This window comes from Notechis scutatus, chromosome 6, assembly GCF_049901735.1.
Source record: "Notechis scutatus isolate UNSWTSFEM ecotype Mainland chromosome 6, rNotScu1.2, whole genome shotgun sequence".
NCBI classification, from domain to species: domain Eukaryota; kingdom Metazoa; phylum Chordata; class Lepidosauria; order Squamata; family Elapidae; genus Notechis; species Notechis scutatus.
The window spans coordinates 55,442,882-55,469,017 of NC_142014.1; the positions used below are offsets into that span (position 1 = coordinate 55,442,882).

Consider the following 26,136-nt stretch of genomic DNA (forward strand, 5'->3'; position numbering starts at 1 on the left):
TCTGGGTTAAAGTCCAAATTACAAAAGACGGTAGCAGTTTTCCATGCTTAGCATGGAGCAACACAACTCAATGCTATTCTCAGAGCTCTAAGTGAATTTGGCAGATTAAAAAGGCGGAAAAAAGCAGGGGAAGGTCTGTGGGGTTCAAGCCTATGATTGAACCATCCTTTCTGTTTCTAAAATACCTCTCACCTTATGTTGCTAAATTGTTGGTTTGATTTGAGGTTAGTCTGGTTTGTGAACCCAGCTGGCAGTTGGTGGGTAGTTTCCTCATTAATCTGTTGAACTCTAATGGATCATGACTAGTGTGGCCTCAAAACATGTTGGTTTGTGACTCATATTAATAGTAGACACAACCAAGTGTAATTGCTAATGAGTCTGAAAGTGTCTCTTGATTTTCCGTTTGCAAAAGCAATTATATTAAATAGCTTTCTGTAGCCAACACCCAGTTGCATTTTCAAGACCTCGAACTTTGCACATAATCTTCATATTGTTTTGAGTTCTGGTACAAAAGACAAGATAGAAATAAAATCATCTGGGCTCTGGGCCTTGAAGTACAGAAGCCTGCTGATCATCTGCCCATTGAACTGTCTTCTTCCAATTAATTTTCTTTTATATATAATCTACCATAACCATATACTGTAGCTGATGGTGGGGCCCTGCGATGAAGAGAGGCATCACTCCCTATTTTTTTTCCATCTCCAAAAATCTCCTGCCCCATCTTGCTTATGCCCTTGAATGGAAATAAACTCTAAATAGAGATGGAGTTACTACCATTGTATATATTTCCACCTGGAATCTAGGAAGCCTGTTAAGAAATGCTACATCTGTGGGTACCTGTACTGGTGTAACTGATATGAATTATAATTTATAGTTGTAGGAGAGATTTAAGTTCTGAGATACGTATTTAGAGGTAGCAAGTTTGATGTTGATACAGATTATGGAGACTGGGGATTAGCAGGAAAATGGGCAGTCCAGTTTTCAGATCTAAATGGATGGGAATACAGTTGCTGCCTAAGCAGAAGAATAGAATTAAGTTACTGGCTCTGGTTGGTAATGTGCTGTGTAGTTATTGTTGGCAGTAGTTTAGATATGCTTAAAGTCTGTGAGGAAAGAAAGAATTTTTGCTTTGTTTATTCCATCATAAACAACGCCTTGGGCCTATCTCGAAGCCCCTCTTGCTTGGGAGACATGAGCCAAATCCTTTAAGCAGCAGGGATGGGCTGTAGTTTATGAAAGTGCTGTTCTCGTCTTGAAGTAAGAGAGTGGTCACAAAGAATGTGTTCTCCTTCTGGAATGTTTTCCTTGTGGAACGCTGTCTCTTCTCTACCAAGAAGGCATGTACTGCACATATAGTAACAGGAAATAAAAGTTACAGAAAGTATATTATGTTAGATTTAATTTGGAATAAAATATATTCCAGACTTTTAAGTATTGGGTTGTTAAAAGTTGAGCTTAAGTGTGCTAAAAATGAAGCTTGAACTATTTTTATAACCTGTCTCCTGAAGACAAAATGCCATTTCTTTTTAACAGTTTCTGTGCTTTGCAAGCTCAGTCAATTCCTATCAGTTTCACTTTTGAGTACAGTGTGGCCTAACATTTGCTTAGTTTGCCATTTGCTATCACATTAATTTCCCCTACTTTGTCCCTTCCAAGTGCTTTTTTTCACGGATTCTCTGTACTGTAAAACATTTCTTTGATTTATGTCATATTTTTCTTTAGTGGTGATTTTGATGAAAAGTAGGTAATGTTACTTATTTGATTTGAATTTTAACAACCTTTTATTTCCGAGCTTAAGCCACGATGGCACAGTGGTTAGAGTGCAGTACTGCAGGCTACTTCTGCTGCCTGCTGGCTGCCTGCAATTTGGCAGTTGAAATCTCACCAGGCTCAAGGTTGACTTGGCCTTCCATCCTTCCAAGGTTGATAAAATGAGGCCCCAAATTGTTGGGGGCAATATGCTGACTTGGTAAACTGCTTAAAGAGGGCTGTAAATCACTGTAAAGTGGTATATACAGTAAGTCTAACTGCTATTGCTATTAAGACAGCATACATATTATTCCCTTTTTTTGTTTTTCCCACAACCACGATCCCATGGGGTACCCTGAGTGAATGTGACTGGCCCAAAGTCACCTGGTGAGTTTAAATGGATGAGGATAGGCTAGAACTGGATCTCCTTGCTTCTAATCCAACACCTTAACCACTGCATCACAAACATTGCTTTTAATAAAGCTGGCTTATCCAGCTAAGCTTATTAGAATACTATAACTTGGCAGTCATTATTTTTTCTTCCTCACTTTTCTTACTTACCCCTACATAGATTTTCCTAAACTATTTTAGAGCCATTTAATGCAAATCTGTTTCTTCCTGAAGAATGGCACTGGAAAACCACTGCCTCCAAGGGGTCTTTTTGCCACCCCTTGAAAGCAAGGCCAGCAACGTGCAACCTTTACAAATCCTTGCATTCAAGGATTGGAACAGCAGTCCAGAAGGACAGCATGATTGATGGTATTGAAGGCTGCTGAGAAAGCAAGAAGAAAAAGGATGGATGGGTACATTCCACTTTCATGGTCATCAGTGTCATCTCAATCCCATGACCTGGCTTGAATCTTGACTGAGAAGCATCTACTACGGATTGGATTAAAACACTAATACTAATATGTACTAATACTGAGAAAATACTATTTTTTTTCCAAATATCTTTGATCCAGCCTCAGTCATAGGTTGGCCTTGAGGTAGAAAAGCAATTTAGATTTTTATATTAATTTTTAGACAATATTTGTAAAATACTTAAATGCCAGAATTATTTCTGTTCTTTTCTTTATAAAGAATAGGGAGTGCTTTCATGCCAAGTAGATTTGAAAAGTTAGATTTTTCATCAAGTATGAATTGCCCATGATTAAATCAGTGACGGCAAATACATGGTCTTCCAGATGCTGTTGGCTTCCACTACTGTATCGGTCATGCTGGGAATTGTATTTCAGTAATATTTGCACTGCCTGAGACTGTTTTCTTCTAATAAACATTTATTTGTTTTACTGAGTTTTGCAATTCAGTCTTCCTTGCTGCAGATTTTGATTTTACAATAAGAGTACAGATTAATTCATGTTAAATGTTTCAACACTTCACCCTACACATTATGTAATGGGAAGGTTTTAAATCCTACACAATTTTAAAGAGATTAGAAAAACAGGACACTTTTTCTTCAAACACCCTTGCTCAATTGAAAGAGGTTTTAAACCAGTGATTGCTCCAGGCTGAAATCATCTACTCGGTTATCTAGGATTAAACTAATTAGATTTCCTATTGTAGGGTTTTTAAAAAGATTTTTTATCCCACTTTTATTATTTTTATCATCAACTCAAGGCAGCAAACATATAATATTCCTTCTTCCTCCTGTTTTTCTGCATAAAAATCCCATGAGGTTGAATAAGGCTGATGAGAAAGAGAGAGAGACTTCCTTTGCCAAAATGAAGGTTGAATTAAGAAGGGTTAATTACATGTCTGTATCTGAAGACAACATTTAAATATTAATATATTGTGGATTATAGTGCACGGTGTTCTGATGCCTGCTAGAAAATGGGTTTTCCCACTTGTTCAATTTTGCCTGCTGTAGTCTTGCCTTAGCGTCACTTTTGCTTTGCATCATTACTAACAGGATATTAGTAATCTAATTGATTCTTGTTTCATAGCTTGAAAAGTCAAGGAGTTTATTGCCGTACTGGTCATCTCAGTTAATGACTAATTTAGTACTAGGAACTTGTACATTTCACTTCTTTTATAGACTTTTTAAATACTCAAGTGCTGCTAGCCGATCAGTTATAATCTTGCATCTCTGGCAGTGACCAAATTCTGCTTCGCTGCCTTTAAGTTGAGAATCCAAATTCTTTTATGCCTTTTATTTTTAGTCAACTTTTAAATAACAGCAACAGAAATCCCATTTCCCTCCTTTCCTCCTGTATTTGGTCTATGACATTAAATTGAATAAATGAAAGTACCTTTAGAGTAGTTCTTACATTAAATATATCTGCTTGAAAAGCTGTATATAGAAAATGCCAAATAAGCCTTTCTAATATTTGGGAACCAACTCACAATAATTAATTGTGAGTATTACGCAGAAATTCTACAGAAACAGACTTCCTGCTGTGAAGAATTGTAAGCTGCCCAGAGTCACTGAAATAGTGAAAAAGATGAATGAATGAATGAATGACAACATGGTTTTAGATTTTGATGTCAAAAGTAAATGCAGCATTGTGTTTTTGTCACTAATGACAAATACTATCGGAACAACTACCTAGATATAGTCCTTAGAAATGGGAGGTTCAACATCCATGCAGATGCTGTAGAATAGCCAATAAACCAGGCTGTATAATTCTGTATCAGTTTTCACAATCAGAGTCTATTTCACCCTGTAGTTTTCACTTGATCTACATAATGGCCTTATTAATTTTACAGCATCTGTTATTTAGTTATAATTTATGACTTCTTTTTGTTGCTGTATGGTTATGTTTTTTCTTACCTTTAGTACCTAGGGAAAGAAATATAGTTTCATTAGCAGAACTACCTAACTATAAGCATATAAAGAACTTTTACCCTATAGGTTGCAAAAAGTTCAGTATGACTTCATGTTTGTTTGAAAAAAATAACAAACTAGTTTGTATTTTTAGGGTATGAAACCTTCCAACCTATCACATAATGTTTCCTTGAAAGTTTTTAAGTGTAACAGAAAAAAATATTGTATCTTTTTCCAGTAGGTTGCCTATGGTATTCTCCTTTGTGGTGGAGATAGCATCCAGGATTGGGTTGACCTCATGCTGCTAGCTGATTGGACTGAGTCTGTCAGATCTGTGAGGACGCTCCCCTGTTACCAACAGTCCCCAGAATTAGACTCAGTCAAGCAGCTAGGACAGCGTGTTTTCGATTGCTCCAAAAATTAGAACATTAAAACAACAAATATCAGTCGAACCCAAACCTGAACACTATCAAGATGACAGCTGGCTCCCGGTCTACCATCTGGGTGGCTGTCAAAAAGACAGTCAGTCAGGGCTTCAGCCCGGATTGGCTGGGGTCAGATCAGCTGAGGGCAATCAAGTATGGTGGCAATTACCACGGTTGGTATGATTGAGCTAACCTCCACACTGTGGACCGTTTAAGGCTTGGAGGGCTTTTGCACACTTTTGAAGTGCCAATTGACAGCTATTAGATTTACCATGGCATCTGGCTAAGGGCCACGAAGAGAGCTGTTAACAAAGAAGAAAGAAAACTTGACAGCTCCTCTGATTAGTGATTTTTCTGGTGGATTGCCTGTTTGGGCACTTACACACATAAGTGCAGGAGTAAATTCCAGGGAACGCAGGCTGCCTGACAACTTAGGCAAAATAAAAAATAGCGGATTCAACTGACAGTGCTGGTCGCGCGAACAGAAGAGCAGAGGAAACTGCTCATAGGCCGTTATGCCTCTCAGCCCTGAGGCTCCAACCCCTTTAGCTTCCTCTGAAGTCTCCAAGCCAAAAGCCAAGGCTGAGGGGTCTCGAAAGAGCTCCAAGGCAGCAGAGTGCGATGAGCGCTATAGGGACAGGGCGCTGAACAGGTTGTGGGCTAAGGGACAGCAAGAAGCAGCTCAGAAGATCCCTGAAGCTATTCCAAATAGGACGGTGACAGATTCCCGCCAAAAAGAGGAACCGCCATTAGAAGAGCTAGGACTTGTCAGACTGACAGAAGGCAATTCCACTGGGGGAGCTGAAGAGCAATTCCTGTTACAAGAAACAGCTGCCTTCTGACATGGCTGAGGGAAGAAATTTTTTCTCTCTCTTCCCAATAACTGAAGAAATCGCAGCAACTGCCCAGAGACCCAGAGCGGCCCCAGAGGCCACTTTCACCCCTACTGCTGCGGGGCTCCGTTCAGCAAGTTCTATCTGGGATCCATAATAGGTACTTTGGATTGCAAGGTTTACCTATCCCAGGAGCGTCAGTCGAGCATCAAGGAATTAATTACCCTGGTAAAATCCAAGCACAGGTTGCCCCTAGCTCTGCTTCTCTCCCCCCGCCGGGTCCATGGAAAAATGGTCTTCCATGAAACCGGTCTCTGGAGCCAAAAGGTTTGGGGACCATTGTCATACCATATAACCAAGAGGCCAGTAGGGTAATATAAATACTTCTAACAAGATAAATATGTTGTTTCTCTGATATATAAATAAATATAAGTAAATGAGATTTTAGGATTCCCTGATGAAACTATTTTACTTTCTCATTATTCCCATGGCCCTGAGGTCATATTTGGTTTTTGGTTTGTCTGAAACACATCTTGTAAATGCCAAATTCAGACTTCTGGGGAATATATATTTTTAACCAGGCTTTCTTAAAATAGTCTGGAACACAGAAGTACAAGTGCTGCAGAGCATGGATTCATGATAGAACAGTGTGGGTGTGTGACACAATGAAACTGATGAAGTAGGATTCTATGTTCAGGTCTCAGTTTTATGAACTTGGGTAATGCAATCTTAATTCAAATTATCATTGCTCCCCAAAAGACTTGGGTGCTGGTTTTTATGATGGATCCTTCTTGTATCCATTCATGTAATCTGAAGCTCTTCTTGTGGGTACTACTAATTTTACATTGCTATCACTAATGAGAAAGTTAGCTTGGGACAGATGATAATAGTGTGGAAAAATCTAGGTAAAAATAGTTTGTCCCTGCATAATTGTTTTCAGTGAATTCTTAAATTCCTTGCTTTGTAGGACTTCATGAAGACTGGACTATTACTGTCACATAAGTATATATACATAGGAAGATTAAAATCCGTTGCATGTTAGCAATAATATTACTTACAAAATTTCATTTTTAGAGTGTTCTGAGTTTGATATCAATTGTTCTCTTGCCTGAGTTATTTATTTATTGTTTGTTTATTTGTATTTGTCTTGAATTGCTCCACATTTAGTTCCAGTTATCACATTTAACTTCGTCAATTTTGCTTATGGCACTTGATGTAAAATACTAGCAATTTTTTTCACTAATTGCCAGGATGAACACAGGACAGTGGATTTCCTGCAGAAGAACTATTCATTGCTTAAAGGCCAAGTGAAAAAAATATGAAATATTTTTCAGAAATAGTATAATACATGAAGCAGATCAGTTAGACTTGAATTTTGTACAATTAATCACACATTGGTGGGAATATGAGTGTCTGAAAAAATGAAACTGCTGTGGAAAGCACTTCTGTACCAACAAATTATGAAGGACATGTTATCATCAACAACATCCTGAATCTGAGATTATTTTAAAGCTCTCAGTCTTAAATTGGATTCTTTGGCCTGCATATGCTTAGGTTTTAAGGAGTTTATGCTTCATTCATTAAATTTATATTTAACTCCCTATTCCCCATTTAAAAGAATTTATTTTCCCATGTAATTGTTTTTTTTTCCTACATAGGGTAGAGAGAAGGGCAAGCAGTCCTTCATCAAATATATGTTTTATTCGATTGGTAAATATTTTTTAATCTGATGAATTAACCCAAAATGGAATTGCCTTGTAGAAGTGTCTTGGAATAGAAGTGCATATAAACTATGCTGTAGATATTCAGAAGGAGGAGTCCTTGAATGCTCAGGAGATCCACCAGACATAACAACCCTACATTCTCTCCTGTAAACAGCTGCAGTCAATTAATAAATAGATGCTTTACTTAATTGTAAGCATACTGAAGGTCAATGTAATTTGCTGTTGTACTGTGTTTCACCCTTAAATGGAGACTCTTCCTCTAAAGTAAAGCTTGGCTGTTTAGAAAGATGACAGATTTTTGCATAAGTAAATGTGTATTAGGGTGTCCTACTACCAAACGTGTAGGTAGAAAGTCGCTGCTGCTGGATGGGGAAGAGGGCAAAGAAATGTGAAGGGTGTATGAGGGTATGGCTTAGGTCAGGAAGGTTGCTCTGGAATTGACAGTGTACAAGTGTGACACAGAAGGGCTGCAGTGGGGTGCACAGGTGAGGAAAACATAACCCAATGACCTATACTCTTCCTTTCCAGCTTACCCATTACCTTTTTGGGGAAGCCATCATGGAAAGTTGCAAATGGCGATCATGTGGTTGTGAAGCATTGCAATCATTCATAAGTGTGAGCCACGTTATGATAACTTGTTTATGATGAATGGTTGTGGGTTGTCAACATTCCCAGGAAGACAGCAAATATGTCCAGATTAATTGATTGAATTTTGTTGTAAAGCTACATTAACAGAATCTTGCAAAGCAGAAAGTATAAATCTCCCACAATCTCCTTGAGTAGTGAGAATCTCTTCTGAGCCTCTTGCTCTACTCACATTCCTGTTGCAGGCTATGCCCTCTCTTATCTGACTGTTCTCTAGGCCAGGGGTCCCCAACCACCGGTCCGCGGACCGGTACTGGTCCGTGGAACAAGTCCTACTGGGCCGCTGGTTTGCTGCGCACCGCCATCTTGTTTTGATGAAAAAGTGCTTCTGGTGAGCTCACTTTTTCATCAAAACAAGATGGCGGCGCCCAGCTGATGTCGGTACCGGGCCGCGCCATAAAAAAGGTTGGGGATACCGGGCCGTGGCATAAAAAAGGTTGGGGATCACTGCTCTAGGCAGCATCTATAGCCTCCTCTCCCAAGGTCTTTCTCGCATACCATTAATAGGTTGAGGACTACTTGTAGTAAAATAAATAAAAGTATTACCCCAACTAAGTACTATTTGAGTATTTTATGATTACTTTGAATATATTTTTCTTCCTAGCATTTTCTTGCGAATACAAGATCTTTTGTTGAATCAATCTATTGGTTGCGACAGGAATGGACCAACCAGCTTGTTGCTTGGCATGCCATATGGACTGAGAGTGAGTAATTGGCCCAAAGTCACCCAGCCAGCTTTCATGCCTAAAGCAGGACTAGAAGTTAGTCTCCTGGTTTCTGGCCTGGTGCCTAACCACTACTAAACCAAACTGGTTCTCTCTGTGATTACTTTAGAATTGATTGTGTTTATCGATTATGACAATTTGATCATCTGGACTGCATAATTTTATAAAATCCTTATTAAGTGGCTTTTCATTTAAGGATTTTAGGATTCTGTAAGTACTAAGTGCTGATTATGTGAAGCTATTTGTCTTACAGTCTAGTCTGGTATTTTATTTATTTATTTGAATCCCACTTTTATTATTTTTACAAATAAGGCAACAAACATATCCAATACACCTTCTTCCTCATATTTGCCCAACAACAATAATCCTGTGAGGTGATTTAGGTTGAGAGTCATTCAGCTGGCTTTCTTGCCTAAGGTGAGACTAGAACTCATGGTCCGTAGATTTCTAGGGTGGTGCCTTAACCACTAAACCAAAATGACTATTTATTTTTATTTAATACAATTCTGAGGTTACCCAACTCCAAATAATCTGGACATCTTATATTTAGAAAAAGTAAGAGTTAAAAAGAAGAAACAGATCATAACCATCCAAAAATACGTCTGTTTCCTGGTACTTTTTGGGAAGAAAGGTTATGGGCATTTTGCATGCGAATTATGCATTTGCTAATGAAGAATTAGAAACTCTACTACATACATTACAATTGCATACATGTTATAGAAATGAAACTTCAAAATTTATTTACCATTTAACTTTTTTCTGGAAAGATAATTGAAATACCACTTTCCTATTTATGGCTATAATATTACATAACTGAAATATTTGCAGAGCTTTTATTTCAGGCTAATAACTTTATTTCAGTTGTTTTCGTAAACAACTTAGTTGCTTTTGCACTGTTAAATGGTATATGTTATTTTAATTTAGTTTCAATCTTTTTAAGTATATTAACCACAAAATGTATATTTTCAGAATATGTTAAAATTGAAAGTAACCAAATTCAGCTGGAACTGGAAGCATTCATTTTCTGATGCTTAAGGCTCAATATGGCTAAAAAAAGGAGAAACAGTTACATAGTTACTTCTGTAAATAAGAAGTTGGAGTTTTAACGTGCTGCTGTTGTCTTGATATACTTAATATCACAATGAGAAGAAATTTTATCTACTTCCTGTTCTTTTGTCGCCCAGTTGAAAAACATTTAGATATTCAAAATAAATATTGCTGTATAAACAAAAAAAATTAAAGGCATGAGATAAGCAGAAAAATGTATGTAGATCTTCACTGTACTTCTCTATACCCCTTTGCCCCTGCAGTTCATCCATGCTTCCACTACATCCATCATTGTCTTTTGTTTCTTAAACTTTTAGAATCTCAACTCTATTCAACTAAAACTTTCCCTTTCTCCACTTTCCTCTCAACTCCTTTACTCTTTCTTCAAATATTTATTTGTGATTTTGTGTTCTGCCACTTCAATTTTCTCTCATACTGGTCTCTCATTGTTATATTTAGTCCACTCATTTACCATCCATCATCTATGCACTGTTGATCCTAGCTCTTCTTTCTTTATCACACACTCTTCTTAAGCCATTCCCATTGCCTTATAATCAGCTTTTCTCTTATTCCTGAGATAACTAACCCACTTATAAGAAAATAGGTGGAAGGAGTATTACATTTATTAATATATTTATACCTGATAAACAATGATAAAAGGAGGGGAAGAGGGAAAGTAAGAGCCGGTTCTTTCCTACATAATTTTTCAATAAAATTATCAACTCTTTCAGACTTATAATTGCTTCTTTGTTATGTTTTTTGTATGATTTCACTTATGCATAAATAATGTTTTTGAAATAGACTTTATTCTAAGCAAATATTAATCAGTTACCATTATCAGTTATTATTGCAACTCCACATGGTCCACTCACTTTGATCATTTCTTACCTCTTTCTCCATCCGTTCTTATCCTTTTATGTAATCTGCCAAGAGTTGTTTTGATAACAGTAACATAGAAAGATGTTTAATAAATAATATCAGGCTACCATAATTCAGAATTATTAGATCCTTCCCCTGTGTGTTTCAGAGATAATGTTTTTTGAATTTTTAAATTTCATTTGATAATTTATATGTTCTACCATTTGCCCCTCTTACATTCTAAGTTTCAGTCTTTCATACACAATATGGGTCCATAATTATTAACCTCTTTTGCCTCTCATGACCTGTCTCTAGGATTGTTATCTAGAATTCTTAAGTAAGTCTTTTTGATAGTGTTATGAACTAATAAAAACTATTCAATAAAAACTTGTCGACCTTACAAGAAAAGCAGGCTTGTAATCCTGCACCTTTGATTGGCCCATGGATAGCGAGCTGGGATTGGTCCTTACGGAGCAGCCTGATTGGCTATTAGCTGAACATCTCTCATTGGGTACAATTTAAATGTTTGAACGTAATTCATTGGTTAACGGGTCAGCAGCCAGCTCTATAAAAGAGCTACTGCTACCCAGGGTTTTTGCTCTGTTCTTAATTGTTAATAAAGAGTTGAAGTTCACTAGTTCTCTGCCTCGTCTCCGTTCCTTGCGCCCATGCTCAGTATATAACAGATAGTATATTCAAATTTACTTCAGCTTGCAATAAGTGATTGTAACCCCTGATTTATTCTTATATAAATTGCATCACTAATCTGATTTCCAACAGAAGACACAATCTCTCATTTCATAGCTAATAAATGTTTCCATATCTAAGTTGCCAGCTTAGTCACTAAAATAAGTGGGTTTTTTGTTAGACTAAGCTGTATCTAAAGTTAAAAAGTATCATAAAAATATATTTTTCTTGTAGGATCAGACAAATCTTGCCTTAGTTTAATCACATTATTTAGAATATGGTTGGTTGTATTACTGGTATATTATTCAACATTAGGGCTGTTAACTTTCCCCAATTTTTGATTTCCATAAGCTCTTTGAAAATCATGTTGTTTTATACAGTATACTTCCCCCCCCCCCCTTTATAGCTCATAGGAGCTATGGGGAGACAGTATATGGCTGTTTTCACCTTTTGACCAGTAGGTTTGGATTACATTACTGCATTAGAACCCTAAATATTTATGGATACTGTTTCCTTATATTAAGTGATCTTGTCTCTATGATATAAACCAAAATGATTATGGATCCCATTTCCTTACATTAAATAATTTTGTCTCTGTTATGTAAGCTGAGATGTCCAAATATATAAATTTTAGCAATTCAACAGCTATAGAATGTGTGTATGAAAGGATTGTAGTATCATATGCATAATTATATTAATTATTTTAACAGGTCCCTTACCTTAAACAATCATGGCTCTGAAAGATGCTGACAAATACCTATATGTGGATAGAAATGTCATCAACAATCCTCTTGCTCAAGCTGATTGGGCTGCCAAGAAACTGGTATGGGTACCATCAGAGAAGAATGGATTTGAGCCTGCTAGCTTGAAGGAGGAAGTTGGAGATGAAGCTGTTGTGGAGCTTGCTGAGAATGGGAAGAAAGTGAGAGTCAACAAAGATGATATCCAAAAGATGAACCCACCCAAGTTCTCTAAAGTGGAAGACATGGCTGAACTGACCTGCTTGAATGAGGCCTCAGTGTTACATAATCTAAAAGAACGATACTACTCAGGGCTAATCTATGTAAGTAATAGTTTTGTCTGAGAAGTTATCTAATTTTTATCAGTGTTATAATGGGTTGGCACACTTATTTATGATTGATGTTTTGAAAAACATCTTGTGATTGAAGCATTTTGCAAAATATTTTAGAAATTATTACATTTGATCCTAAACTGAATTTTCTCCTGTAGGCATTTCTTTTATTTAAAACCTTGGTGGTAGTGATTGTTTATGGTAGAAAAATATTCTTTTTACATAATCAAATGCAACTGCACAGAAAGCTTTATGGATATATGCCTTCTCTGAAATCTACTTTGATCTAATCAACTTGTTCAATGCAGAACCCAAAGAATTTCAGAACAATTCAGCTATGCTAGTTTTTCTTAATTTCAGGTCTCCAACATAGGTTGCTTAGAACACATTTTGAGTAGGTGACTTGGCATTTGTTCAAAACTCAAATGGTAATAGTTCTTATGAGATTGCTGCTATGGAAACAAGAATATATAATTGTTTATATAAGAATAAGAATATTCTTATTCTTATTTATATAAGAATAATATAATGCTAAAAATATATTTCTTCCTGCATCATTTCACGGATTAGAATCATAAGGCTGGAAGGAACCTTGGAAGCCTTATAGTCCACTCCTGTACCCTGGCCTTATATGTACCCTTATACCATTCTGGGCAAATGTTTGTCCAGTCTTTTCTTGAAAACCCAGTGATGGAGCACCCACAACTCTGGAAAGCAAGCTGTTCTATTGTCAGGAAATTCCTGTCATTTCCAGATTATTTCCTTCTCGCTAGTGAGGAATGAATTTGAATAATAGTTTGGGTGGTGGTGATTTGAAAAGAATTTTCTAGGTATTATTCCCTAGACCTGGATAAAAGGATAATGACCTGCAGAAGGCAGCCTGAAGCAATGGCATGGGGAATTAAGGGGTTGAAGATAGTGATTAGGTCTCCAGTAAAAAAATCTTGTTTGGTGGCTGATTTATAGTTTAGAGCAGGGCTGTCAACCTCCTAGCCTGGATGTGTCACGTTCTGGCCATGCCTACGTCCCAATATGTCATGTGTCGCCACCGCAACTATGTGAGTTTGACACCCCTAGTTTAGAAGATTCCTTACTATTGAATTAGGATATATATTGATTCACATAACATGGCTTTTTCTTGTGCTGGTACTACCAATTACGAAATGTTCTTTCTTTGATAGCTATCCTAAAACCCTAAATGAGGAAGCCCTGGTTCATAAATACAATTTTCCCCCAAATAGTTCTATAGTGATCAGTTGTTGTTTTTTTTAAAAAAAAAACTTGTTAAGTATTAAAGCATTTTAGGTACATGTAGATTTTTATGTTATGTGATTTTTAACGGTAACATAATGTAGTGACTAGTTTGGTACATTGCTCAGATAAGAGGTCCTTGGTGCTGTCTAAGCTTGGTTGTTTTCTTGTAGGCATTTCATTAGTTATATAGGTAGTCTTCGACTTACAACAGTTCACTTAGTGACTGAAGTTACCACGGCACTGAAAAAGGTAACTTAGGACTGTTTTTCACATTTAAGACCGTTGCAGCATCCCCATGACCACATGATTTACATTCAGATGCTTGACAACTGACTCATAATCATGACAGCGACAATGTCCTGGGGTCATGTGATGACGTTTTACAACCTTCTGACAAGCAAAGTCAATGGGGAAGCCAGCTTCACTTAACAACCATGTGACTAATCTAACGACTGCCATGATTCACTTAGCAAACATGGCAAAAAAAGTCATAAAATGGGGCAATACTCACTTAACAAATTTCTCACTTAGCAACATCAATTTTGGGCTCGATTGTGGTCCTAAGTCGAGGAGTACCTGTATTGATAAATCATTGTTTTTTTGTGCATGGATCACAGAAGAATACCTGACTTGCTGGTCAGTTGTTTGGTAACTAGTGAAGCAAAAGAACTGCTGGAGCTGGTGGCAATTGTGGTGATGTCTGGAGGTGTTGAAGGAGTTGTCAATCATCTGAATTTCAATCATGTGACCATGGGGTTGCTGCCACAGTCATAAGTGTGAAAAACAGTAATACGCCACTTTTTCAGTGCTGTTGTACTTTGAGCAGTCACTAAATGAACTGTTATATGTCAAGGACTATCTGTCGATGGCTGGGTTTTTTACTGACTTTAACATAGACCATCTAGCTATCGTTAAGCAAGATAGTGTCTACTTAAATCAATAAAGTTTGCCCTGAATCTTGCTGTTATATCTTCTTCTAACACAATACAGTGACAATCCTGATCACTGAATCTTCTGAGCTAGCCGGTGGCAGATAGATAGATCACTGAATGATTCTGTGGGCAACTCAATCTGCCTGCTTTGCCTGATTTTGGATAAAAAATGCTCTTTTTTAAATAAAAAATTAAATATTTATATGCATGGTGTGTTGCGAGTTAATTTTATGAGTTTGCTTGCAAGCAAATGTTATGTGACAGATTGAGCTAGCCAATGGCAGATAGATAGCTTACTGAATGAATCTGTGAGCAACTCAATCTGCCTGCCTGCTTTCCCTGATTTTGGGTAAAAGTTGCTCTTTTTTATAAAAAAAATCAATATTTATATAAATATTTATAATATTTACATACAAGCCATGTCCAGCCAGTCACATGACCACCAAGCCACACCCACAAATTAGGCCACGCTCACAGAACTGGTTAGTGGTCCCTGGGATCAAAAATTATGAGTTTGGTGGTCCCTGAGGTCCAAAAGGTTGGCGACCCCTGGTCTAATGCATTGGTTCTTAACATGCCATATTTTGAGGGGGCATCCTAGCTGAACTTCCAGGCGAATGATCAATTGTCTAATAACCCTCATTTTCAGATGAATAAATATTTTATCCTTATACATCTATAACTATCATATAAAAAGTGCAATTATAAATTATCTTATTTTCTAGATAACAGCAACTGAGGAAGGAAGGGGGTGTCACGGAAGTAAATAGGCTCAGATGGGAGCCATGAGCAAAAAAAGGTTGAGCATCCTTGATCCAAAGCAGAGAACAATGGCCCCTTTATGACTTGTGGACTTCACCTCCCAGAATTCCTGAGCCAGCCATGGTTGCTGAGGAATTTTGGGAGTTGAAGTCGACAAGTCATAAAAGGGCCATCCTTCCCCACTCTTGATCTAAAGATCATCTCTCTTCTGTGACTTTTGTCCAGCTTGTACAATGAGGCAGAGTCAGCATACTCCAGGCCACATCCATCAAGCAGCGCCACCTGATGGAACAAAGAAGCGTGCATTCTCCAGAACACTCTCCACTAAAATAACATGGTCCCATGTTTTTTAAAAAAGCATTGAAAAACTGGTTCTTTCTGCAAAACTTAGGTTGTGGGGTGGGGTGGGGTGGCAGGTCCTGTGTGTTTGTTTTCCAGTGTTTTTTTTTTCTTCCAGGGTTTGGATTTTATAATTTTATTTTATGGTTGTATTTATTGTATAATGCCCAGAGTTGTAGAATTGAGCAGCCTTATAAGTGTGCAAAGAAATTATTAAATAAATCTTCATGCAATTCATTTTGTAGACCTACTCAGGCCTGTTCTGTGTTGTCATAAATCCCTACAAGAATTTGCCAATCTACTCAGAAGAGATTGTGGAAATGTACAAAGGCAAAAAAAGGCATGAGATGCCCCCACATATCTATGCTATCACAGATACAGCCTACAGGAGTATGATGCAAGGTAATGTACCTTAAAAATATTTGTGGACATGAATCATTTTTATGCTCAGTTAACTAAATAATTTCCTCAGAGACTTAGGCTTGTAAAATGTCAAAAATGTGTGGAAACAGCATGTTGTAGCTTCTGCTATAACTTATAGTCCTTTATTTTGTTCAAACTTCTGGTCCCTGGAAAGCAGCATTCTTCTTTTCCTTTGAATTTATTTAAAACATGGGGAAATTTCACGCAGTGGCCACTGGTATGGGAGGAATCTGTTGAAATGCCAGCAACTCTGCAAGAACTCAGGGCATTGAGGATTAGCTTTTGTGCTCTAGATTCCATTCAGAGCCTGACAAGCAGGAAATCTTTCATGGTTTTCAGCATGCCTTTTTTTTTAAAAGGACAAGCAAATGACACACATTGTCAGCAAGAGATGCTCTTATTTCCTTCAGTTAATGGAGCAGAAAAATTTGACTGTTAAATGGTCAGCACTTTTGGAGTAAAATGTTCTATCAGAATAAAGTTTTGCATGTTAATACATAGATTAAATTCAGCATTTGGTTTATTGCTTCTTAATTGGTAGGCACTGTACTAGAATCTGAGACCCTTTGGTTTATTTGTATGTTTGGTTTACTTGGCACCCATCTCACCTCAGTTGAAATCAAAGTTACAGCCTTTTCTAAAGTCAGCACCTCTTTTCATAATCTGGGTGATTCTGCAAAGAAGAAATTTCCTGCCTCCGAGCCAGACTCTAACTAGCAGGGGTGGGGCATAAAATTTTGTGCAAGCAAGATTGCATTTTTCAGTGGCCGTGTCTCAATTCTGGCTTTGCTGAACTGTTGGTATTACCACAAGTTGCAGCAATAGCCTTTGCCTAAGGAATTTTTTTAAATGATTTTTCATTTTATAGCTGTCAAAATCTATCTTTTGTGTTTCTTCACTGATCTTTTTTATAAAATAGTGTCAATTTTTATATAGTTAAACTGAGTGTATTATAACAATATCACGATAATTTTTAAAAATAATAAAAATAATCACAACAGCTTTTCTGCTTTAGGTTTATACTCGGTGTATCTTGGGCATCTAAAACAAGATTTTTCAAATGGTGCTGTATGAAATCCTAACATCCTGTGAGAAATTCATGGGGTTTTGTGAAAGATTTAAGAGCTAACAGGAAAAAAAGTTCATTCACATGTAGCCAATTTTCTACCATTAGCACATGGCCTCTTGTTCAGGAATTCTATTTTTTTTTTTAAACTAACAGGTTCTGTAGTCTGATTTTTTTTTTTTTTTAAAAAGACCCGATCTAAATTTATGTCTGCCGACTGTATTTGCACTGACAATGACTGCCCTATTCCCCACCCCCAAACCAGTAGATGTGGATGGATTTATTTGACTCCAGTTATTTCTAGGATTTTGCAAGGGAGAATATAGGAAAATTACATAGATCCAGGTGGTGTCTGATATTTATTATTCAGTCTTGGGAACTTACAGTGGGATTCTGTCCATCTTAAATTTTTTGCTTTACATCTAGAATAGAAGTTGTTTTTTAAAGAAAAAAATCTCGAAGAGTCTTAGCACATTGCATGTGCCCAGACAGTGAGACATAAGAAAAAACAACAATTAGTTTTAATTTTATTTTGTCTTGGTGCTGATCAAGACTAAACTATAGATGCCCTTTCAACAGGCATGAAATGCATTTTAGTTGTCATAGGTCTTCATGATTAACAGCTGTGTTCTTTGTCTAATGAAACCACAAAATATAACAGAGCTGTGACATATTCAAAGAGGAATGATAGTGGCTTTTAAATAATTTATTTCGTGTGAGTACAGCTTTAGAACAATTTTAATGGGAAACTGAATGAGCTCCTCTGTTAAAAATGATTTGGTTTGGCCTTTTTCCAAATTATATGTTCATAGTTAGCATAGTATGCTTCAGCTTAGTGACATCCAGAAATACTGAGATTATACTCTGTAAAATTTCCATCTGGTTGGTATAACAAGATCTAAAAAGTTTCATGTATTATTAATGGGGACTCCTGACAAGAACAAGCACTGACCTTTTTGTCTATTACTCTGTGCTTGCCTGAGTTATGCTTATAGCTTAATACTAATTTTGAAATGGTATGCATTAGTTGAATAAACCTTTGCCAGCCTCACTATAAATTATACAAGTTGTTAGCCATAGTAACATTCTCAAGTATAGACAAATCAGTTATAGTCCTTGAAGCATTATCCTTCACATCTCCTTGATCTCTGCTTATTTTACCAGCCCCATTAAAATCACCCCATATAAGAAATATCAGAGAAATAACAATTGCCTTGCTATTTCATTTCTCTTTTTCAAAATTGTTAAGAAAGGAAATACTCCAGAAATTGTCTTCCTCTATTTTAATCCTATGATGTCCCACTCTTTCGGTGCCGACAGGAATTCCACACGATAAACATGGACAATTTTGTAGATGTTTGTGTCTTTGTCTGAGTATGCCTACAGGAGGGTTCAGTAGTGAGAATATCAGCACTGATGAATTGGCCATAAGTAAAGCATAAAAACTTTTGCACTGTTTGTTGTTCCACTTCCTCTTGACTGGAGAGATGATGTCACCATTCTCTGAATGCTATATTCTCCTTTTATGGAGCTAAACAGACTCAACTCATGAGTGCTCATGCAGAGGAAGTGGGTGATAAGGATGTTTGTTAATTGGCTTGTGAAGCATCTAACTACATACTGCTTTCATTCCCCACCTCCATTCTTTTATAGTTTAAATAAGCTCTTTTAACTGCAACCGTTTGTGTGAGAGTGACTCAGTCACATACATTTAAAATGACAGCAATGAAACTGTTGGATTTTTATGATGCGTGACTTTTACAGCACTTCTATATTCAACTGTTGGGACTCCACCAGTAAAACTGTAATTAAGGTTGCATGATGAAATAATTTGTACAGTTGTTCCTTCATTGTCTATTTAATAAGATGGGCTTTGTCAAGTGAGTCTACAAGTCTCTAGGTAGCCTAGAATAAGATGACTTGTGTACTTTAAAAACCTGTATTACTCCTTGAATTTCTCTAAGCTGGAAAGTAGTCGTGTTACTTAATACTGCAAAGGGAATTAATAGCCTTACAGATATTAGGTATTAGCTTTGTGTGCTGAAATATAACATTTCTTTTACAGCCAGAGTAATGTGTCCTTTATTTCAAGAACAGTCACAAGATGCCATTCCTTCCAAGTAAAGCTGATGTACATTCAATTCAGTTACATTCTGTACATATTCTTACTGTGATGATTTGGATATACGTTTTTCTCTTCCTTCAAAATACAGCAATCTCCCCCACCCACCCATCCAAAAACCCTCTCATAATCCACACTCAAATTTTTTTGCAGTGTCCTGGTCTTATTCCAAATGCAGAGAAGGAGCAGAGTCTGTTGCATTATCATTTAGCCAAATTATTTGGCTGTCTCTGATGCTGGTGTGAACAGAACAGTGCCAGGAATTAGAAAGGAATGTATGTTCTGGAATGCTTGTGTGAGAATGCACTTCTATTGTGAAGGTGGGGGAGGAAAAAGCATCTCTTAATACTGAACAACAGGAAATAAGAAACCGCACCACATTTGTCAGTTGTCAGTATGCAAAAGAATCCCAGCTATCCTAATGGTATATGCTCTACAAGGACTGAGTAAATTCTTTTTCCTGGATTCCAAAAAGGAAGTTTCCTTTTATGGTAGTGTCTGCATTCAGCCATTTGATCTGCCCATACATGCAGGTACATTCCTTCGAGTGTATGAAGCAAGCAAATAATAAAACCTGAAGAAGATAAGAGGGGAGGGTATGAGGTGAAGAATGAATTGCTGGAAGCAACTGCCCATACTTGGAAGTCATGTGGATTTTTCTGACTGGCCTCTAAGTAGCCTGTGGTATGAAAAAATGAAAATTGTAACACCCCCACCCCAATCAACAGCTAATAAAACAGCTGGTGAGCAATTGTTGTTTCTTTGTGCTGAAATAAACAGTTTTGTCCATGTAGTATATCACCTCCTACAATTGTATGTATGAGGGCTGTTACAATATATTTTCAGTAGACATTGCTGAACATAAATGGAACTATAAATGTAAAATTATTCTGCAGCTTAATTTTACCTCTACTATAGAAGCAGGATTTAACTGTAATGTTGAAAGAACATATTTAAACTCCTGCAGCTTGAAAAAATAACTAAGAACAGTTTCCTAGTAATTTTTCTGGAACTGCTTGTATAATACAGATTCATCTAGGTTTTTGTGTTGCTAAATACAGATGAATTACCAGTATTAGTTGGTGGTCTGATTCTCCATTTAAATGTCCAGTCATAGAAAATCCTTATGTTTAATCTATAGAAGAATAAATACGATCTATGTAGAAGAATTCTGTACAGAATGAATAAGATCTATATATGATATATAGAGAAATTCTACATAAAGAGTTCTATAGATATGATCTATAGAATCTATATCTTATTGTGTATGTGATGTAGATCATAGAGATCCTGCTTCAACTTTTTATCACCCTTGAGAACTCTTAGGTTTGATATTCAAAATATCAAATAAGCTGAGTATATACTTTAGGTTAATTTGCAAATGCAAATTTGTTGAGATGCCAAATTACAAATTATGAAACTTTATCTTTTAGCAATGACAATAAAATATTTTGCTGGATTTTAGCAATTGAGTACATATGTTTGAACTTGGAAACTGATCAGGAATGAGCCTGGTTAATATTTTTTCTTTATTTTATTGCTTTTAAGGAGCCTAGTTAATATTTTGATGGGAGAACATCAGGATAAAAAAAAGTAGAATTGTAGGCTCCAAAGTGTGTAGTCAAAGAACATCTTGAAGAAAGCAATGACACCTCACAATCTATAGTTATCCAGAACTGAGCTCAATTTAAGTTGTGCTTATCCCAGCTAGGTGAAAGCACCTGGCTGACTTTGGCTGATCTCAGAAAAACTAAGCAAGGTTAAGGCTGATTAATGTTTGACTGAAAGGTGATCAGGAAACAATATGCTAAAGTTAGAGGTAAACACACACCTGCGCACACATAAAGAAGGCAACTCGGTGTTGCTGTGAAGTAAGACTGCATGGATGTGTCGAGAGTCAAGCTTGATTTGGTGTTTTTATTTTTTATTTTGCTATAAAAAGTTCAGCCAGATTATCTAAGAGCTCTGGATTGAAACTTGGCTTTGTAATTGGTACGGATAGTCCTCGATTTACGACTGGTCGCTTAGCGACCATTTGAAGTTACAGTGGGCAACCCAGAAAGTTACTTATGACTCAGTTCTAAAGTTCTGATGGCTGCCCCTTTCCCCTTGGTAAGATGACAGCATTTCGGGCACTTGACAAGAAAGCATTTATGGCTCTTTTCAGCATCCTGTGTCATGTAACTGCAATTTACGTTTTTTCTGTAAACCAGTGTTTACCTCTGGTTTTCTACAGAAGTGTGCCATAGCGAACAGTGAGTTCACTTAGCATGGTGTTTGTGTAATGACCACTGCAAAAAAGGTTATAAAATCAGGGCTGGTCACATGATGATTACAACCATCAAAATTTATGATTGTAATGGGCAGACTCCATTACAGTCATAATTCAAGGACTACCTGTATTGCATGATGCATGAAGTTTAGTTGTGAGAGACTTGTAAAAACCAAAAAAGTGACAGAGCATGCCCATTCTCCATCCCACCCCACCCCCTGCCAAATGCAAGGTGGCAAAAAAGTTATACTTTTAAATGAATTTTGCATGAATATTATAACATAATATGATTCTATAATCCATTCAGTCTTTAACGCCTTTCTGTTTCATCCCTAAATTCCATCAGGAAAAAACATAAAAACTAAACTGCAGACTTTGAGGGCACATATATGAACATTCAAGTTGTGTGTGTGGAGAGATAATAGCAAAAGGGGAGATTTCATTTCAGTCACCTCTTTCCTTTCTTTAATTTCAGATCGAGAGGACCAGTCCATTCTCTGCACGTAAGTATTTAAGTAATTGATTGTTTAAAATGGAGAAAAACGATTAAAGCATAGTTGACCAGCAGAAGCATTTACAAAAAAAAAACAAAAAAACCAGCTTTGCTTTAACTAATATTTAAAAAGTATGTATGCATGGAGTCATATATCTGTTTATGTTCAATGGAAATAAAGACAGTTAAAATTCAGGAGAGAGTGTTTAAGGCTTTTCTTTGGTAAAAGCCCAATTTCTTTAAAAATGGTTTGGGAAGTTAGAAACCAAAATTTTGCTACCAATGTTCATATTAGCAAAATATTTAAATAGCTTTCTCCAAAAGCCTTAGCTGAAAGTTGTTATCCGTCATATTAGATATGAGGTTGGGAAAAATTAAGAGTCCTATTTTTTAAAAACTAGACCTGTTGGGTTTCAGGGTGAGCTTTCATGTATGCAATACGTCTTAACTAGAGTTTTCTCTCTCTTTTCCAGTGGTGAATCAGGAGCTGGTAAGACCGAAAATACTAAAAAGGTCATTCAGTATCTGGCTCATGTTGCTTCATCACACAAGAGCAAAAAAGATCAAGTAAGTTCTGTTATCCAGTTAAGATATTGCTCATCTCCTTGAGCTGAAAACATAATTTGACTTCTTGACCTGAGATACTTTTACAGTTTGATCCTTTATTACCAATTTGAGTGTTCACTGATTCTTTGTGATGTTCCTTATCTGAATTTGCAACATATGTGAATTATTCCAAGCCTGAAAGAATTAGAAAGGATAATTTTCTATAGATTGAGCAATAGAAGTTTTGTCTTCATTTTGCTATCAGTGTATAGTTAGTGAACTACTTCATATAGAATTCACCAGTTACAATTATGGGTTTTTATTTGTCTTGCAATAAAGATATTTCATTGCTAGACTCTTTACTGTTATGAATAATCATATAAACTCTGACAATATGTATCTTTTGTGTGAATAAGAGTCTGTGAAATATTGTCTCACTTACTGTTTCCCCTTTTCTTGGTGAATTATGTCAGAATTCATCCCTTGGTACTTCGTAGGTGAGCTGCACGTTTGACTGCACGATCTGCACCAAGAATGTGTGTGTGTGTTGCTCCATTGTGTGATTTATAGCAGCTTTTCACTCCCACTTGTATCACTTTTTGCTTCTAGAACTATTTTATTCACAATTCACATTGGCTTTTTTTAGGTGAGCTGAATGAAAGGCTGTAGTTTTTTTAAAAAAAATACACGATTGCTTGTTATCTAAACTTAGTAGTCACATTTGGTCTACCTTATACAATTTCTTATGTGCACTAAGTAAGCATTCTGAGCAGCAATATAAATGTCCTTTTAAAATAGTACAGAGTATCTGGTATCGGTGGTGATTTGGCCAACAGCATGGACCCAATTTTTTCTGGGACTTCCAGTCCCACCCAGTATACTAGTTGTGGGTGCAAGATGCTGAAAAATATCGAAAAGAAACTTCCCCTGCATAGACTGGATGTTCCAACTCCAAGCCTCTTTCCCAAAACTAATCTTGCAAACCATTTTAATGTAGAGTATTTTATAAAATCTTGATTTTGATATTAAATACACTGGCATGATGCGTGTCTATAGGTTAGTTCTATGAATATCTCTGCATGGAGTGTGTGTGCATATGCACATTCTAATGAGGGCTTTTGGAATAAAAAAAACGCAGCTTTCTTGTGACTGTTTTTTCTCCCCATCTGCCAGCAGATGTACTTAAAATATTTTCTGAACATTCTGTGTTTCTAAGTTTCAAGGATCACAATTTTTGTTAAAGATTGTTAGCTAAGATAACTGCCTTAGTGGGAAAAAAAATCAGTATTATCATCCAAAAATTGCCTCGTGGCACCTGAACTTCTTTTCAATATCTTTCAATTGGTTTGAATTATAAGTAGGCTGGTGAAGCTTTTGAAAGCTTTTTCCAGGTCAGAGGTTAACAATTTGAAGACGACTCCCAAGAGTGATACTGTTCCTGGATTGTTTCCTAGAGGAAATATTTGAAACTGCTTTGTGGAAAATTATTAAGATTTCTGTTTGTAAGATCTTCTGAAATTATTGAAATTTTGTTTTGTCTTGCTGCACAGTTCTAATGTTTAATATGTATAGGACAATATGGACTGTCTTTAGATTCCCATTTGCTGATTTCTCAAAGAAGCAGTAATGTCTTAAAAAGATCCTTCTTTCCTGTTTTCTTTTGTGCTTGTCCTGAATTAATTTACATCTCTTGGCCATTATTTTCTTAAAGTGGAAAAAGAACTACAAAATAATAGCTTCATGAAATACTCAAGGCATCCAATGGAAACAGATTTTTTTTTTTTGAGCCAAATACTGCATTCCTGTAATGAACCTGCTCTTTGCTATAAACATAGATTTTAAGATGTTAAGAAGAATGGTAGTGGTAATGTTTCATTTTGTGAGATCGCTCATCACCATAGCAACAGATTGCAATCAGAAGCAGGAGTTGGGATTCAATTGCTGGATCAAAGAAGACAATGAATTGGGGGAAGGACAATCTTTGGGTGTGTGAGTGGGAAAGGCAAAACAGGAAAATCAACATTGCTGACAAAATAAACAATTTGGAGTCCATCTGAGACTTTATGGCTTTGCTTTCTTCAGCCCACTTGATATTGTGCTCTTTGATGGATTGCAGCAATATGTCCCTTAATATTATCAATTCCCATGGCTGAATAATAATCTATATTCACTGCTGTTGCCACTGCTGTCTCCCAATAAATTTTTAGGGCTGTATTACCTGAATTGTTTGAGTAGAATGATTTTACTGGAGCAATGCAATAACAAATATTAATGCAAGAACATTAATTTCTTGTTGCACTTCAAGAATGAATGTTAGAATATTAGAGCAATAACATTAGTCAGACATCAGTTTGATGTTATAAGTTGCTTCGGGTTTTGAAAGAAAGGAAGGTTCTGAATAAGGACCACGCTACAATATTTTTTAAAAATCTTAAATAATTGGAATTTAGGATTGAATCAAAATGAAACATGTTGGCATTGTATAAAAAGGGATTCCTTCATTTCTGTGGACTTCTGGAATAGATAAAAATAAAGAAGAAAATAATTACGTACTTAAAAGGTAAATGTTTGTTTTGTAAAATAAATAATCCCCTACTCTTTGCTCAAATGGCCTTAACTTTGAAAATACCTCATTCACCCCTGAATATGGCTTTTTGTCTCTCATTGATTCCTACACTTAGAGCTATATCTGATTTTGAAAAATCCAGATGTCCATAAGATAGCAAAAAAAAAAAAAAAAGAGTTAAAGTTACTCCTATTTCATTGCTGCTATTTAAATCTGCCTGGATATGATATTCCTGTTTTACCACATCGGAAAAAAGAATTTCGTGGATATTCTGGATAGCAGTACTGAAGCTTTGTCGCTCCTGTTTTTTTGACATAGTTTGGAGACAAGAGACAGCAATTTGGTTTTTATATTTTTGTTCTGACAAAACTGTGTTGAGGTTTTTCAGTTACCTGATATTGAATTGTGATAAAGTTTATAAAACCAGAGTAGACACATAGATAAAAAAACAGACCCATTTTAAAGCCTGATTCTAAAGCACGAGTCTTCAGTTTGCTAGACTGGTAGATAAAGTAGGAATTTTTTAGTATAGATGCTACTACAAAATGGCTACCATTTGGTTGTCACCAAACTGGGGGCTGCCATAGGGAATCAAATAGCAAAATCTCCAGTTTATAAAAAAGCAAATTGATAAAGATTACCACAAAAACACATGATCCAGAAATAGCTCACTTGTTCCAACCAATACCTCTTCCTTATGCAGGATTCCTCAAAAGCATTTCATTACATAGTGATACACAAGACCCCTAATTCCAATCACTTAATTTCTTTTTCTCAATATATAGTCTTTCCTTGATATACCCATATAATCATTCAAGTTGTCTGGTAGCAG

General features: G+C 36.4%; 1 protein-coding gene across 7 annotated transcripts in view; it reads left to right on the top strand.

Annotated features, from left to right (window-relative positions):
- Positions 1-26,136, top strand: part of MYH9 (myosin heavy chain 9) — a 68,053-nt gene that overhangs the window by 6,831 nt on the left and 35,086 nt on the right. For all 7 annotated transcript variants that reach the window (XM_087968355.1, XM_087968357.1, XM_087968360.1 and 4 more), the window contains exons 2-5: positions 12,168-12,520; positions 16,062-16,218; positions 22,175-22,202; positions 22,666-22,759. In XM_087968355.1, coding sequence (XP_087824481.1) covers positions 12,188-12,520; positions 16,062-16,218; positions 22,175-22,202; positions 22,666-22,759 — 612 coding nt within the window. In that variant the 5' untranslated portion in view covers positions 12,168-12,187. The remainder of the gene's footprint in view (positions 1-12,167; positions 12,521-16,061; positions 16,219-22,174; positions 22,203-22,665; positions 22,760-26,136) is intronic.